Source organism: Jaculus jaculus, chromosome 3 (genome assembly GCF_020740685.1).
Source record: "Jaculus jaculus isolate mJacJac1 chromosome 3, mJacJac1.mat.Y.cur, whole genome shotgun sequence".
NCBI lineage: Eukaryota > Metazoa > Chordata > Mammalia > Rodentia > Dipodidae > Jaculus > Jaculus jaculus.
In genome coordinates, this window is record NC_059104.1 from 149598362 (window position 1) to 149613852 (window position 15491).

General features: G+C 42.3%; 1 protein-coding gene and 1 non-coding gene across 2 annotated transcripts in view; one reads left to right on the top strand and one right to left on the bottom strand.

Moving 5' to 3' along the window:
• The window catches only part of Blm (BLM RecQ like helicase), an 80818-nt gene extending 73748 nt beyond the window's left edge, over positions 1 to 7070 (bottom strand). Inside the window, exons 1-3 of the mRNA XM_045146018.1 lie at positions 6973 to 7070; positions 4993 to 5684; positions 69 to 228 (exon numbers count right to left, since the gene is read on the bottom strand). Coding sequence (XP_045001953.1) covers positions 69 to 228; positions 4993 to 5684; positions 6973 to 7070 — 950 coding nt within the window. The remainder of the gene's footprint in view (positions 1 to 68; positions 229 to 4992; positions 5685 to 6972) is intronic.
• LOC123459985 lies at positions 796 to 917 on the top strand. The gene has a single exon (XR_006636709.1). It is a non-coding gene; the product is annotated as a U6atac minor spliceosomal RNA (small nuclear RNA).
• Positions 7071 to 15491: the final 8421 nt, after the last annotated feature.

Genomic DNA, 15491 nt, shown 5'->3' on the forward strand with positions numbered 1-15491 from the left:
ATTATATAACTAAGTTACAGCATTTACACAATCTCAGAAAAATAACATTTAATTATTAGCTGTTTTACCTAGAGAATTTCAAAGAGGAAGAAGCAGTAGAAGTAAGTTCTTCTTGTGGAGAAGGCGGAACAAAATCTACATCATCATCATCATCATCATCAAGCTTAAGACATAGAGAGTTCTCAGCTGAACAGAACTCAACTTCAAGTTTCTTCTTTCCACTATTATCTAAAACCAAACAGGTAATAAACACAGGTTATTTTAATAGTTAATGAGAGAAAGGAGACAGGTGAGCATTAGGGATGAGTGCTTTGGGGAAGTCATAAATAATCACAGCACTTTGTACAAGAATCTTCCACAGGTCAATGTTGGCTGACTTCTTCATAAATGATTAGTGAATCACCTGGAGAAAGTCCAAGGCTAGACTGAGGCCTACACTTGCTTAGGGATTTTCATGCCCTTCTTGAATGAAATAATGAAACCTATGCTTAGAATCAACATGTTTATCTTTTCTGTTTTTTACTCATGTCTAAATAAGGATAACATGTACCAACTTTTTTCTGAGGCAGGGCCTCACTCTAGCCCAGGCTGACCCGGAATTTACTATATAGTCTCAGAGTGGCCTTAAACTCACGGTGATCCTCCTACCTCTGTCTCCCCAGTGATGGGATTAAAGGAGGCAGAGGTAAGAGGATCACTGTGAGTTCGAGGCCACCCTAAGACTACAGAGTAAGTTCCAGGTCAGCCTGTGCTAGAGACCCTACCTTGAAACCACCCCCCCCTACAAAAAAATCAGTTTTATATGAAAGAAGAGAAGGCTACCACTCCCCTTGACAAGGATGGAAGAGCCCTTAGGTCTTACAACATGCATACAGTTAAGGCATTGTCACCTACTTTGTGACATCTAATCACTGTATGCATGGGTCCTTAGGCTTTGTAGGCAAGTGCCTTAACCACTAAGCCATTTCTCCAGTCCTGTTTTTTTTTTTTTAATTAAACTCTGTAACAGTTTATTTTTTAAATTTTTATTTCATTTTATTTATTTGAGAGCATCAGAGAGAGGGAGAAAGAGGCAGAGAGAGAGAATGGGCGCGCCAGGGCCCCCAGCCACTGCAAACGAACTCCAGACACATGCGACCCCTTCTGCATCTGGCTAACGTGGGTCCTGGGGAATCGAGCCTCGAAACGGGATCCTTAGGCTTCACAGGCAAGCACTTAACTGCTAAGCCATCTCTCCAGCCCTGGACCAGTTTATTTTAATGTATCAAAGACTGGGTTTCTACTAGGTAATAGAGCTGAACCTGGAACTCTGAAAAAAAAAAATTCACTGCTCACTTCAGCAGCACATATACTAAAATTGGAACAATACAGAAAAGATTAACATGACCCCTAAAAAAAAAAAAGCAAGAAAAAGAAAACAAAAAAATTATTTATTGGCAAACAGATAAGACAGAGAAAGAGAATATGGGCATATGAGGGCCTCTAGCCACTGCAAACAAACTCCAGATGTATGCACCACCTTGTGCATCTGGCTTTACATGGGTACTGAGGAATCGAACCACTAGGCTCTGCAGGCAAGCACCTTAACCACTGTGCTATCTCTCCAGCTCATCAATTATTTTTCAACCCTCTCTCCCTCCATAGCAACCTTGACAGAATCCAGGTGTTTATAAAAATTTAGTATCAGGGTATGGAATGTACCATAGTCTGAGCTACTAGGGAGGATGAAGCAGAAGAATGGCTTAAGCCAGGCCTGGTAATACAGGACTATGATTTCAGCTACTTGGGAGGCTGAGGTGGAAGATTGCAAGCTCCAAGACTTTCCTGTCAAATCTGTGACCAGAGATGGCTTAGTGCTAAGTGCTTGCTGTGCAAATATAACAACCTGAGTTTGGATCCATAGCACCTACATAAATGCCAAGTAGGTATGGGGGACTGCTTGTAATCCTAGCTCTTAGGATACTTACTAGCTGAATTGGCAAGCTCTGGGTTCCGGTCAAAGAGCCTGTCGCAGTAAATTATAGCAGAGAACTATTGAGAAAGACACCACTATCAACTTCCACTGGCTGCACATACAACTCTATACACATGCCAGCAGCGGCAGGAGGCCCTGGTGTACCCAGGCTCTGTCAAGCTCTTTTCTCTATCTCTTCTCTTGCAATAAATTAAAAAAACAATAATAAATAATTTTAATTACTAATAGTTGAGCCAGGCATGGTAGAGCATGCCTTTAATCCCAGCACTTGGCAGGCAAAGGTAGGAGGATCACCATGACTTCAAGGCCAACCTAAGACTACATTGTGAATTCCAGGCCAACCTGAGCTAGAGTGAGACCCTACCTTGAAAAACAAAAACGAAAACAAACAAAAATTTACTAATATTTAAAATGGAGTGGAAAGCCGGGGGAGATGGCTTAGCAGTTAAAGGTGCTTGCTTGCAAAAGCCTGATGGCTTAGGTTTGATTCCCCAGTACTCACATAAAGCCAGATGCACAAAGTGGTGCATGCATCTGGAGTTCATTTATAGAGGCAGGACACCCTGGTATGCCCATCCCACCCCTCTCTGTCTCTCTTTTCCAAAATAGAGACAAGGCTGGAGAGATAGCATAGTTGGTAAAATACTTGCCTTGCAAGCATGAAGACCTGAGATCAATCCCTACCACCTACATAAAAATACTAGGTGCTGGGCATGGTGGCGCACGCCTTTAATCCCAGCACTTGGGAGACAGAGGTAGGAGGACTGCCATGAGCTTGGGGCCACCTTGAGACTACATAGTGAATTCTAGGTCAGCCTGAGCTAGAATGAGACCGTACCTCAAAAACCAAACAAACCCCCCCCAAACACCAGGTGATAAAGGGAAGGGGGGAATTTTCATTGTTTATTGTCTATAATTATGGAAGTTGTCAATAAGAAACACTAAATAAGTAAATACTGTATTACCAAAAATAAAAAATAAAATAAAAATACCAGGTGAATGCATATATCATGCCCACCAAGCTGACATGTAAGTGCTTTTCTTAATGTCTATACCCTTATATTAATGCTACTCCCACTTTTGGTTAGAGAAGCTTCTCGTTTTGGATGGTAGTGACCACTAGGATGACTCAAAGTCACCACAGCGCTGAGAGAAGTGACAGAGGAGTGCTCAGCACTGAAATATCTCTATCACATCTTCCAAGACGCAGGGTCCATTGTGGAAGAGGGGGTGGAAAGAATGTAAGAGCCAATGGAAGGGTAGGACTGCTTGCAATACAATCTTCTAGACACAAAATGGCCTGGATATCCATGACCTTGAAGTGCCAAATACTACATACACAAGATCTTCATAATAGGAGAAAAAGATGATGACATCAAAATAAAAGAGACTACGGCTAGGGAGATGGATTAGCTGTAAAGGCCCTTGCCTCCAAAGCCAAAGGAACTAGGTTCAATTCTCCAGAACCCACGGAAGCCAGATGCACAAAGTGGCACATGCATCTGGAGTTTGTTCTCAGTGGCTGGAGGCCCTGGAGCACCCCTTCTCTTGTTCTCATTCTCTCCCTCTCTCCCCTCACTCTCACAAATAAATAAAAATATTAAAAGAAAAATAGCTGGGTGTGGTGGCACACGCCTTTAATCCCAGCACTTGGGAGGCAGAGGTAGGGGGATCACCAAGAGTTCGAGGCCACCCTGAGACTACATAGTGAATTCCAAGTCAGCCTGAACCAAAGCAAGATCCTACCTTGAAAAACCAAAAACCAAAAAGAAGAAAGAATGAATGAAAGAAAGAAAGAATGAAAATGCTAAGCCAGGCAAGGTGGCCCATGCCTCTAATCTCAGATTAGGGAGGCAGAGGTAGGTGGATGAGTTCGAGGCCAGCCTGGGGCTACAAAGTGAGTTTCAGGTCAGCCTGGGGTAAAGTGAGACCCTGCCTTGGAAAAAGAAAAAAGAAAAAAGAAAAAAGAAAAAAGAAAAGAAACAAAAGCAAGAGCTGGAGGGATGGTGGAGTGGTTGCCTGCGAAACCTATGGACCTATGTTCAACTCTCCAGATGCCAAGTAAACCAACCAGACACACAAAGGTGAGGCAAGCACAAAGTCACAAATGCCCACTGAGGTGGTGAAAGAGTCTGGAGTTTGCCATTAGTGACTGAGGCCCTGGCACACCAATCCTGTCTAATTAAATAAATAAAATAAAACAAAATAAAAACAAAAAAGAAGCTGGGCGTAGTAGTACATGCCTTTAATCCCAGCACTTGGGAGAGGCAGAGGTAAGAGGTCTGTTGTGAATTTGAGCCCACCCTGAGGCTACACAGTGAATTCCAGGTCAGTCTGGACCACAGACCCTACCCTTGAAAAAAAATCAAAAACCAAAAAACAACAACAAAAAAAAAAAAGAAAGAAAGAAAGAAAGAAAGAAAAAGGAAATGAGCCAGGCATGGTGGTGTGCACACCTTTAATCCCAGCACCTGGGAGACAGAGGTAGGAGGATTATTGTGAGTTCGAGGCCAGCGAATTCCAGGACAGTTTGAGCTAGACTGAGACCCTATCTTAAGGGATTAAAAAAAAAAAAAAAGAAGAAGAAGAAAGAAGAAAGAAAAGAAAAATGGGGCTGGAGAGATGGCTTAGCACTTGCCTGAGAAGCCTAAAGACCCAGGTTCAATTCTTCAGTACCCATGTAAGCCAGATGTACAAGGAATGATTCTGCCAGGTGTGGTGGCACACACCTTTAATCCCAGTAACTTGGGAGGCAGAGGCAGGAGAATCACCGTGAATGCGAGGCCACCCTGAGACTACATAGTGAATTCCAGGTCAGCCTGGGCCAGAGTGAGACCCTACCTCGAAAAGCCAAAAAAAAAAAAAAAAAAAAGAATGAAAGAATATTCATTGAATAGGCATATCAATAGAGACTACATCCTTAAGGTTAAAAAAAAAATCATACTGTTATTCCCAATGCTTAGCTTTAAATTAAGAAATACTGTCAATATACTGGAATGAAGATGGAATAATTTTACCTCTTTCATCTTCCGAGTGAGTTTTCAGAGAGAGACTTTCTGGAGTTGCTTTCTTTATAAGCTCTTGGGAAAAGGGGTCATCATCAATGCAAACCACATCGCTGCTTAAGCATTCCAAGTCATCATCCTGCTCCTTAGTTAAATCCACTTGCTGGCTTTCGGCAGAGGAGGTCAGATCGGCCTTTATTCTGTTTGTTTTATTAGGTGGCTTAAAAGTGTTTCTCTTAGTCTTTTTTGGTTTCTGAGCAGTGCTTACTCTTAGGACGTTATTTTTGGATGGTGTAATAAATGCTTTTGATGTCGAAGTATCAAAGTCGTCCATATCATCCCAATCATTGATGGGGTCCAAAGAATCCAGTGAAGAACTAAATTCCAATTTCTTGAAAGTTGCAGTGTGGGATTTGTTTCTAGCTGGGGTGTTTGGGTTAGTACATATTGTTTCCCGTGGGACCTGTGACAAATCTGCTGGTGATGGTTTTGAACTGGTCCCCCTTGTTTGCTGTTCTGCTGGCGTGGTTTTTAAGAAGCCATCAACCTTCGTCTGCTGACGGGGTGTGTGGACCAAAGGCTCAGAGAAGGGAAAGGCCTCAACCACATTCACATCTTTATTACTTAACACAGGTGTTTTTACTATTGACACACTGGTTACAGACACATCACTCTCTGAAGTTTTCTTTTTAAAAGTAAAGCCTCTGAAAAACAAAGAGAAAACTGAGTTAAATGAATTCATTTGTTTTGGGTGCTAGGGAGTAAACCCAGGATCCCATGCATGCTAATCAAGTATTCTGCCAAGGAGTCACAACCCCAGCCCCTAGATGGATTCATTTGAACAAATCCACCCAACCTACAAAATTCCATTTTTAAAAAATAATCCAAATGCAAGTTATATGAATGGTGTTACAAATGAGCACAGAATCTACTTCTCCCTCTGTGGTTTTAAAATTGTGCTTAGTATGCTCTGATTCTTCCCATTCACAGGCTAAGTATTTGGCTTTGAGAGTACATAAACTATGCCCAAACTTTATTCCTCAGGCTACTAGTCCTTAATTAGTAGCACTTTCAGAAGAAGGCAATAGCTTATGTTAAAAAAAAAAAAGAAGAAGAAACTCAAATATGTCTACTTTTGGCTTCTCTGATAAAAAAAAAAAAAATTTTACTGAAAAAGAATTAAAAAGTATGAGCTAAAGCCAGGCATGGTGGTGCACGCCTTTAATCCCAGCACTCGGGAGGCAGAGGTAGGATCGCTGTGAGTTCAAGGCCATCCTAAGACTACATAGTGAATTCCAAGTCAGCCTGGACCAGAGTGAAACCCTACCTCAAAAAATTTAAAAAATCAAAGCGTGAGCTAAACTGAGATCTGAAGGACAGAAAGGAGGCAGGAATCCTGGATATTTTCTGGATTTAATGACATAAAGATCAGTAGTGACTTTAAAGCCAAGCACCTAGAACAGTGCCTACAACCTGGCAAAGGCACAGTGGAAATACAAATTGTTAGATGTCATTAGGATCTTAGAGTAAGGCTCACAGGCAGATAGCCGATCTTACACACTATTTTGTAAAGGACATGAGATTATATTAAAGTATGACGTATACCAACCTGCCCAAACTTATAAGAAAATTCATTGATTCAAGTACTCTTTACTGAACAAGTGTCTTGTGCCAGGAACTGTGGGAAGATGCTGACTGATTACCACCTGACTTTGCTAAAACACAGCAGCCTCTGGGCTTCCTTTCCTTATCTATACAATAACAGTTGCAAAAAGCAGGGAATCATGGCCATACCTGAAATCTCAGTACTATCAGGCCGAGTCAGGAAGATTAGTGAAAGTTTGAGGCCAGCCCGGGCTACAGTGAGTTCTAGGGCAGGGTGAGCCACACAGCAAGATCCTGCATCAAACAAAGAGCATTGAGACAAGCCTTCTCAATTGTATGACACTGTGAGTTGGTGCGTACATGATAGTGAGGCAACAATATACTTACAAAGTCTTTGGTTTTGAAAGGCTCAATTTATTATTCAGTTTTCTGGCTGAGTGACGCTCTAGTTGCTCCTGCAGATTATTGAGAGGAACAGCAGCCATGGCCCTAAAAAGGGGTGCATATCAGTGGAATTAGGTACTTTCTATTATCTACAATGTTTACTGACGAGGTGAAAGACTTGACTCAAATAGGCATTGTTCCAAATGTGCAGAGAATATGAGCCTTTTCTTTCTTTCCTTTTTGTCAACAGATTGCTTTGACATTTACATCTGGTGACATTTCAAATATATAATCTTTAATTAGCTGAAGGCTCACTTGAATAACAAAATGACCTGGATTCCCCTCTTCCTCCACACAAAGCTAACATCAGCACAATGGATATTAGAGACAGGATTATTAGGAAAGGGCTTGCAGAAAAATGAGATCTGGCCTAGGGCTGAAGGGTAAGTGGAAACTGGACAGGAAGTGAGGAGGGAGGAACAATCACAGCAAACTCAAAACCAGAGAACAAGCGAATTCTCTGCCCAAAGGCAAAACCAGGGAAGAAAGAGCACCATCACTGAGAGCAAAGGGTTACCAGCAAGGCACCATGCTTCACACATCTGGTTTCAGCCCAAAATAGTTTTGCCAAGTACATTTATATCCCTCGTGTAACAAGTTGTATTGCTGAGCCATCACCCAGGGTCAGGTACCGCTCAAGCCACTTTGAAAGATAGCTGTGAACCATGGAGTAGTAAAAATTTACCTCAGGGCTAGAGAAATGGCTCAACAGATAAGAGCACTTCCTGTGCAAGCATGAGGCCAGACAAATGAATGAGTTTGATCCCCAGGAACCATATAAATAGCTGGGCATGGCCATGTACGTCTATAAACTCAGTGCTGTGGGGAACAAAGACCAGAGAATCACTGGGCTCATGAAAAAAAAAAAAAAAAAAAGACAATAAGAGCCAAGCGTGGTGGTGCACGCCTTTAATCCCAGCACTCGGGAGGCAGAGGCAGGAGAATCACCATGAGTTTGAGGTCAGCCTGAGATTACATAGTGAATTCCAGGTCTGAATTCCTGGGCTACAGTGAGACCCTACCTCGGAAAAAAAGAGAAAAAGAGAAAGACTCCAATTCAGGTAAACATAAGTAGAAAAAAGATGGAGGTGGGATACCAGGTGTTCCCATCTGGCCACTGCAGGCAAGCACACCCTGCCACAAGTAATTGCACAGGGTGCCACGGGTACACACACATACATAACCCCCCCACACACAATTTATTTCAGATAGTTATAACTCCCTTTCCCACTGTTTTCTTTTGGCTGAGACCAGAGTCGTCTTACATAGCACAGGTTGGCTCAAAACTTATCCTTCTACCCCAGATTTTCAGTACCAGAATTACAGGTATGCACTACCACACTCAGCTTACCACTCTATTTTTTAAAATGTATTTTATTTATTTATGAGAGAGAGAGAGAGAGAATGAGCACACCAGGGCCTCTCACCATTGCAAATAACTCCAGACGTATGTGCCACCTTGTGCATCTGGATTTATATGGATACTGGGGAACTGAACCTGGGTCCTTAGGCTTTGGAGGCAAACACCTTAACCATTGAACCATTCCTCCAGCCCCTAGCCTCTTTCTTTCCTTTTATTTATTTATTTTTTTTGTTTTTCAAGGTAGGGTTCATTCTAGCTCAGGCTGACCTGGAATTCACTATGTACTCCCAGGGTGGCCTTGAACTCACAGCTATCCTTCTGCCTCTGCCTCCCAAATGCTGGGATTAAAGCAGTGTGCCACCATTACTGGCTGCCTCTTCCTTTTTTTCTTTTTTTTTTTTTTTAATATATTTATTTGACAGAAAGGGGGGAGAGAGAGAATGGGCATGCCAGGGCCTTTGGCTTGTGTAAATAAATTCTAGATGCATGTGCCATTTTTGTGCATCTGACTTTGCATGGGTACTGGGGAATTTAACCCAGGACTTCAGGCATTGCAAGCAAGGGCTTTTAACAGCTGAACCATTTCTCTAGTCCAGGTTTTGCCTCTCTTTTAAAATTCATAGTAGAGCTGGGCATGGTGGCACACACCTTTAATCCCAGCACTTGGGAGGCAGAGGTAGGATGATCGCCATGAGTTTGAGGCCAACCTGAGACTAAATAGTGAATTCCAGGTCAGCCTGAGCTAGAGTGAGACCCTTCCTCGAAAAAAACAAAACAAACAAGGCACCCCCCACTGCAAAAAAAAAAAAAAAAAAAACCTGCGAGGTGTGGTGGCTCATGTCTTTAATCCCAGGACTACAGAAGGTAGAGGTAGGAAGATCACCATGGGTTTGGAGGCCAGCCTGAGACTACACAGTGACTGCCATGTCAGCCAGAGCTACAGTGAGACTTTACCACAAAAAAAAAAAAACAAAAAGCTGGGCATGGTGGCACACACCTTTGGTTCCAGCACTTGGGACATTGAGATATGAGGATTTCCATGAGTTCAAGGCTACCTTAAGACTACATTGTGAATTCCAGGTCAGCCTAGGCTAGTGTGAGACTCTACCTCAAAAAACAACAATAAATAATAACCCAATAAAAATAAATAAATTGGGGGCAGTTAAGGTGCTTTCCAGCAAAGCCAGAGGACTCATGTTCAATTCCCCAGTACCCACATAAAGCCAGATGCACAAAGTGACACATGTGTCTGGAGTCTATCTGAAGTAGTAGAGGTCCTAATGTACCCACTCTTCTCTCTCTCAAATAAATAAACTATTTTAAAAAATAAATAGGGGGGGCTGGAGAGATGGCTTATAAGTTAAGGCATTTGCTTGCAAAGCCAAAGGATCCTGGTTTGATTCCCCAGGACCCACATCAGCCAGATGCACAAGGGGGCACATGCATCTGGTGTTTGTTTGCAGTGGCTGGAGGCCCTGGCGTGCCTATACTCTCTCTCTGCCTTTCTGTCTCAAATAAATAAATAAATAAATAAATAAATAAATAAATAAATAGAGGCAAAATCAAAGCCATTCTTTTATTTTCACATTCAGATGGGCCATTCTTTCAAAGGCAAAAAAAAAAAAAAAGATAGAAGAAACAAGATTATCATTACATGTAGACAACTTGATTACATACCAATACAATCCAAAGAAAATCAGTCATAACGATAGGCAATTAAAACTTCAGAAAAAATAAAAGATAAATATAAATCTCAAAAGCTAAGTGCATCCTCATGTAGTAGTAATAACTAACTAGAAAATACAATTTTTAAAAGGCATTCAATTAGCAATAGCAATGAAATATATTAAACAACTAGCAATTAACCTAACAAAAGACAGTTAAAACTGATATAAAGAAAATGACCAAATATTACTGGGAGAAAAAAAACACTTGAACAGTAAAACATTTCATGTTCCTTAAAAAAGATCTAAATATCATAAACATAACTTCACTGCAAATCAGTTTATGGGCTAACAAAATTTTCTTTTTGTGCATGTACTATGTGGTGTATGTGATGTATGGAAACGTGCGTGCAGACGTGGGCACTCTGTTTACATGTGTGCAGAGACCAGAGGAAGACGCTGCATGTTCTTTATTGTTCTTCTGTCTTATTTCTCTGAGGCAGAGCCCTCACTGAACCTGGAAGTGGCTGACCAAGGAGCTCCAGTGATCCTCATGACTCCTTCTCCCTCGGTGCTGGGTTTATAGAGGCATCTACAGCCATGCCTGGCTTTGTACAAGGTGGTGTGGATCAAACCCAGGTCTTCATGCTGCTTTTACCAGCTGAGCTGTCTCCTTGGCCCATAAAAAACTAATTAGAATAACATAAGATGCCAGGCATGGTGGAACAGGCCTTTAATGCCAGCACTCATGAGGCAGAGGCAGTAGGATGGTTGTGAGTTTGAGACCAACCTGGGACTACAGAGTGAGCTCCAGGTTTTATTTATACGTGTGTGTGTATAATAATTTAAACATTATAATATCCATCTTTCAAAAAAGAAAAACCTAACCTCTAAAATGCAATGGATAACATATAATGAGGAAAACAGAGCAAGATAGTGAAAGGAATCAGTACTTAGTACGTGTCTTTCAAACAAGAAGTATAAGAATGGGAAAGCTTCGGCCCACAGGCCCAACCTAGTTGCTGTCTGTTTTGTGCCAGTCAAGTCTGACACACACACTTCATGCGGTTGCCTCTGTACTCAAAGCTCAGCAGTTACAGATACTGCCTGCGCTGCAAAGCAGAACACATTTATTATCTGGTCCTTTACAAATGGGTTATTGGTTCAATATCCTAGATTATTGGTAAATGAAACAAATTCTTGGATATATCCAACTCTGATGTATTCTCTGAAAAGTTCTTGCGCCACAACATGAAGGAAACTAGGAACCCAGAGATGGAAATAGCCCAGAAGTTGCTCCTGTTCCGAGGATGTCTGCCTAATTAGAGAACTGAATTCCAGATATGGTAGTACATGTTTACAGTCCCAGTACTTAGGAGATGGAGGCAGGAAGATCAAGAACTCAAGGCTAGCCTGAGCTACATGGTGAGTTTGAGGCCAGTCTGGGCTGCATGAAACCTTGCCTGAAAAAACAAAAGGAAAAGAGTCAGGTATGGTTGCTCACGACTTCGGAGGCAAGAGCAGGAGGATTATCAAAAGTTTAAGGTCAGGGGCTGGGGAAATTGCTTAGTGGTTAAGGCGTTTGCCTGCAAAGCCTAAGGACCCTGGTTCGATTCCCCAGAACCCATGTAAGACAGATGCACAAGGGGCACATGCGTCTGGAATTTGTTTGCAGTGGCTAGAGGCCCTGGCATGCCCATTCTCTCTTTCTCTCTATCTGCCTCTCTCTGTAATAAATAAATAAAATATTAAAAAAAATTTTTTTTCATTTATTTGACAGAGAAAGAGGGAGAAAGAGAATGGGTGTACCAGGGCCTCCAGCCCTGCAAACAAACTCCAGGTATGTACATCCCCTTGTGCATCTGGCTAATGTGGGTCCTGGGGAACAGAACCTGGGTCCTTTGACTTTGCAGGCAAATGCCTTAACCGCTAAGCCATCTCTCCAGCCCAAATAAATAAAATATTAAAGTTTAAGGTCAGGTCGGGTGTGGTAGCACACAACTTTAATCCCAGCGCTTTGGAGGCAGAAGTAGGAGGATTGCTGTGAGTTTGAGGCCACCCTGAGGTTACATAGTGAATTCCAAGTCAGCCTGGGCCAGAGTGAGACCCTACCTTGAAAAACAAAAAAAAAAAAACACACAAAAAAGCAAATAAATATTTACAGATTATATAATCATATATATATAACATCTAAAATAACCTTCAGATTAAATTACTGCAATTTTTGTTTTGTTCTGCTTTTCTTTATTTTATTTTATTTATTTATTTGAGACAGCGAGAGTGAGAGAATGGGCACACTAGGTCAGCCTAGGCTACAGTGAGACCCTACCTTGAAAAACCAAAAGAGAGATAGAGATAAATAATGGGCACATCAGGGCCTGTAACCACTGCAAATAAACTCCAGACACATGCGTCACTTTGTGCATCTGGCTTATGTGGGTACTGAGGAATCAAACCTGGGTCCTAAGGCTTCAAAGGCAAAAGCCTTAATCACTACTATGCCATCTCTCCAGCCCTGAGTTTTCTTTTAAAGTTTGTGTGTGTGTGTGTGTGTGTGTGTGTGTGTGTGTGTACATGTATATGTGTATATACATGCATGTAGATAGAACGTGGGCAGACTAGGGCCTCTTACCTACAAAGTCTAGATGCTCATGTGCCACTTTTTCCATTTGGCTATATGTGGATACTGAGAAATTGAACCAGGGCTAGCAGGCTTTGCAAGCAAGTGCCTTCAAATGCTGAGCCATCTCCCCAGACAGGGATTTTTTTTTTTGGTCACAGTTTCTGTATTAGTTACCTTTCTTATTGATGTGCCACAATATCCCAAAGTATCTGAAAGCATGGTGGCATGAGCAGAAAGCAGCTGGTCATTAAGAAGCACAGCCAATGTGAGGAAGGAAAACACCAGGAGGACTATCATGCATTCTGCAGGTGGGGCCAATGGAACCCTGTTGAACGTGTGCTTACGTGTGCACAGGTGAACGCATGTGTGGGTGTAGAGGCCAGAGGACAACCTTGTGTGTCAGTCTCAGGAATGCCATCTACTTCCTTTAGGACAGAACCTCTCATTGGCCTGTAACTCACCAATTAGGTTAGACTGGCTTGTCAGTGAACCCCAGGGATTCTCCCATCTGGGGCCTCTCCGAAGCAAGTATTACAGGTACAAGCCACCACCCTAACCTGCATTGTTTAAACTCAGTTCCTCATGCTTGCAAGGCAAACACTTGACCAACTGGGCTCTTTCTCCAGCTCCAGAAATGTTTCTTTTTTAAAAAATTACTTATTTATTTACTTGAAAGAGAGAAAGCAGCAGATAGAGACAGAATGGGTGCACCAGGGCCTCTAGCAACTGCAAACAAACTCCAGATGCATGTGCCACCTTGTGCATCTGGCTTACATGGGTAATGGGGAATCAAACCTAGATCGTTAGGCTTCACAGGCAAGAACCTTAACGGCTAAGCCATCTCTCCAGCCCCAGAAGTCTCTGCTTAAGTGGAAGACAGAAGCAGATGAAAGAACTAGAGATAACAACTGGAGAAGAGCACAGCCTGAGGTTGCTGGCTTACAGAGAAGAAGGAAAACCAGGAGCCAAGAAGCGGTCATCCAAGCCAGGCGTGGTGGCGCATGCCTTTAAGCCCAGCACTCGGAAGGAAGAGGTAGGAGGACTGCCGTGAGTTCAAGGCCACCCTGAAACTCCATAGTGAATTCCAGGTCAGCCTGGGCTAGAGTGAGACCCTACCTTGAAAAACCAAAAAAATAAAAAATAAAAAAATAAGAAGTGGTCATCCTGAAGCAGGTGCAAAGGGCAGGAAGTACGCAATCCTGGCGCCCGAAAGGGACGCTAGTCCAATGAGGCCACTCAGGCTTCTGGACTGCATAACTGTAAGAGCAATCTCTGTCAATTATGCCATCGAGTTTGCAGTCATTTGGTGCAAAAGCTCTTCATAAAGGATCGTTGGAGGTGGTCAATACACAAATATCAATTCTATTTTCATAAGTCACTCAGGGACAATTAGAAGATAAAATGTCTGAAAAATTACAATGGCATCAATATTTAAATACCTCCAAAAATAGATGAACTACGTCCATGATATCTACTTAGAAAACTGCAAGTCATTAGTTAAAAAATTAAAGAACTAGGCTGGAGAGATGGCTTAATGGTGAAGGCGCTTGCCTGCAAAGCCAAAGGACCCAGGTTTGATTTCCCAGGACCCACATAAGCCAGATGCACAAGGTGGCAAGCATGTCTGGAGTTTGTTTGCAGCAGATGGAGGCCCTGGCACACCAATTCTTTTTCTCTCAAGTAAATAAATAAGTAAATAAATCATGAGAAAAATCACTGAAATAAACCATAATAGTTTCTGGGATATAACAAAAAATAACCTAGCTGGGTGTGGTAGCACAAAACCTTTAATCCCAGCACTTGGGAAGCAGAAGTAGGAGGATCACTGTTGAGTTGAAGGCCAACCTAAGACAAAGTGAATTCCAAATCAGCCTGGGCTAGAGCAAAGCCAAAGGACTCAGGTTTGATTCCCTAGGACCACATAAGCCAGATGCACGAGGTGGTGCATGCGTCTGGAGTTCGTTTGTAGGGGTTGAAGGCCCTGGTGTGCCTATTCTCTCTGCTCTTCCTTTCTCTCTCTTAAAGAAATAAAACAGAATAGAATAAAATAACACATCACAACCACCAAGTATATTAGCAAGGATGTTGAACAATACAAAATATATAATACACTGGTGACAATTTCATCATGTTTTTTAAAAAGCATTATAAAGTAAAACATGCACATACTTTTTGACCCAACAGCTTGGGCTTAAGTACACACTTGCTCCCAAGAGGGAAGAGGGGTTGGAGACTTCCTTAATCACCAATGGCAATGATGTAATCAATCATACCTAGGTAATAAAGACCTACATAAAACCCCAAAAGGAAGAAGCACCAAGAGCTTCTGCTGTGGTGAACACATGCACTTACAGAGGGCCTGGAAGCCCCATCCCATTCCCCTATTCCTTGCTTATGCCATCTCTTTCATAGACCTGTCCTGAGCTGTATCCTTTCCGAACTGTAATCTAATAAGCAAACTATTTTCCTTGAGTTCTGTGAGTCATTCTAGCAAATTATTGAACTTCAAACCAGGATTGTGAGATTGTGATTTGCAACTGTTAGGTAACATGAACATACCCCTGTTATGATTGGAGTCTAAAGAGAAGGAAGATAGGAGGCCAGATATGGTGGGGCATGCCAGGAATCCCAGCACTCAGGATGCTGAGGCAGGAGGATGGCGAGATTCTATCTCAAAAGAAGGAGGAAAGGGGCTGGGAAAATGGCTTAGGAGTTAAGGTGTTTGCCTACAAAGCCTAAGGACCCTGGTTTGATTCCCCAGGACACACATAAGCCAGATGCACAAGGGGGTGCATGCATCTGGAGTTTCGCT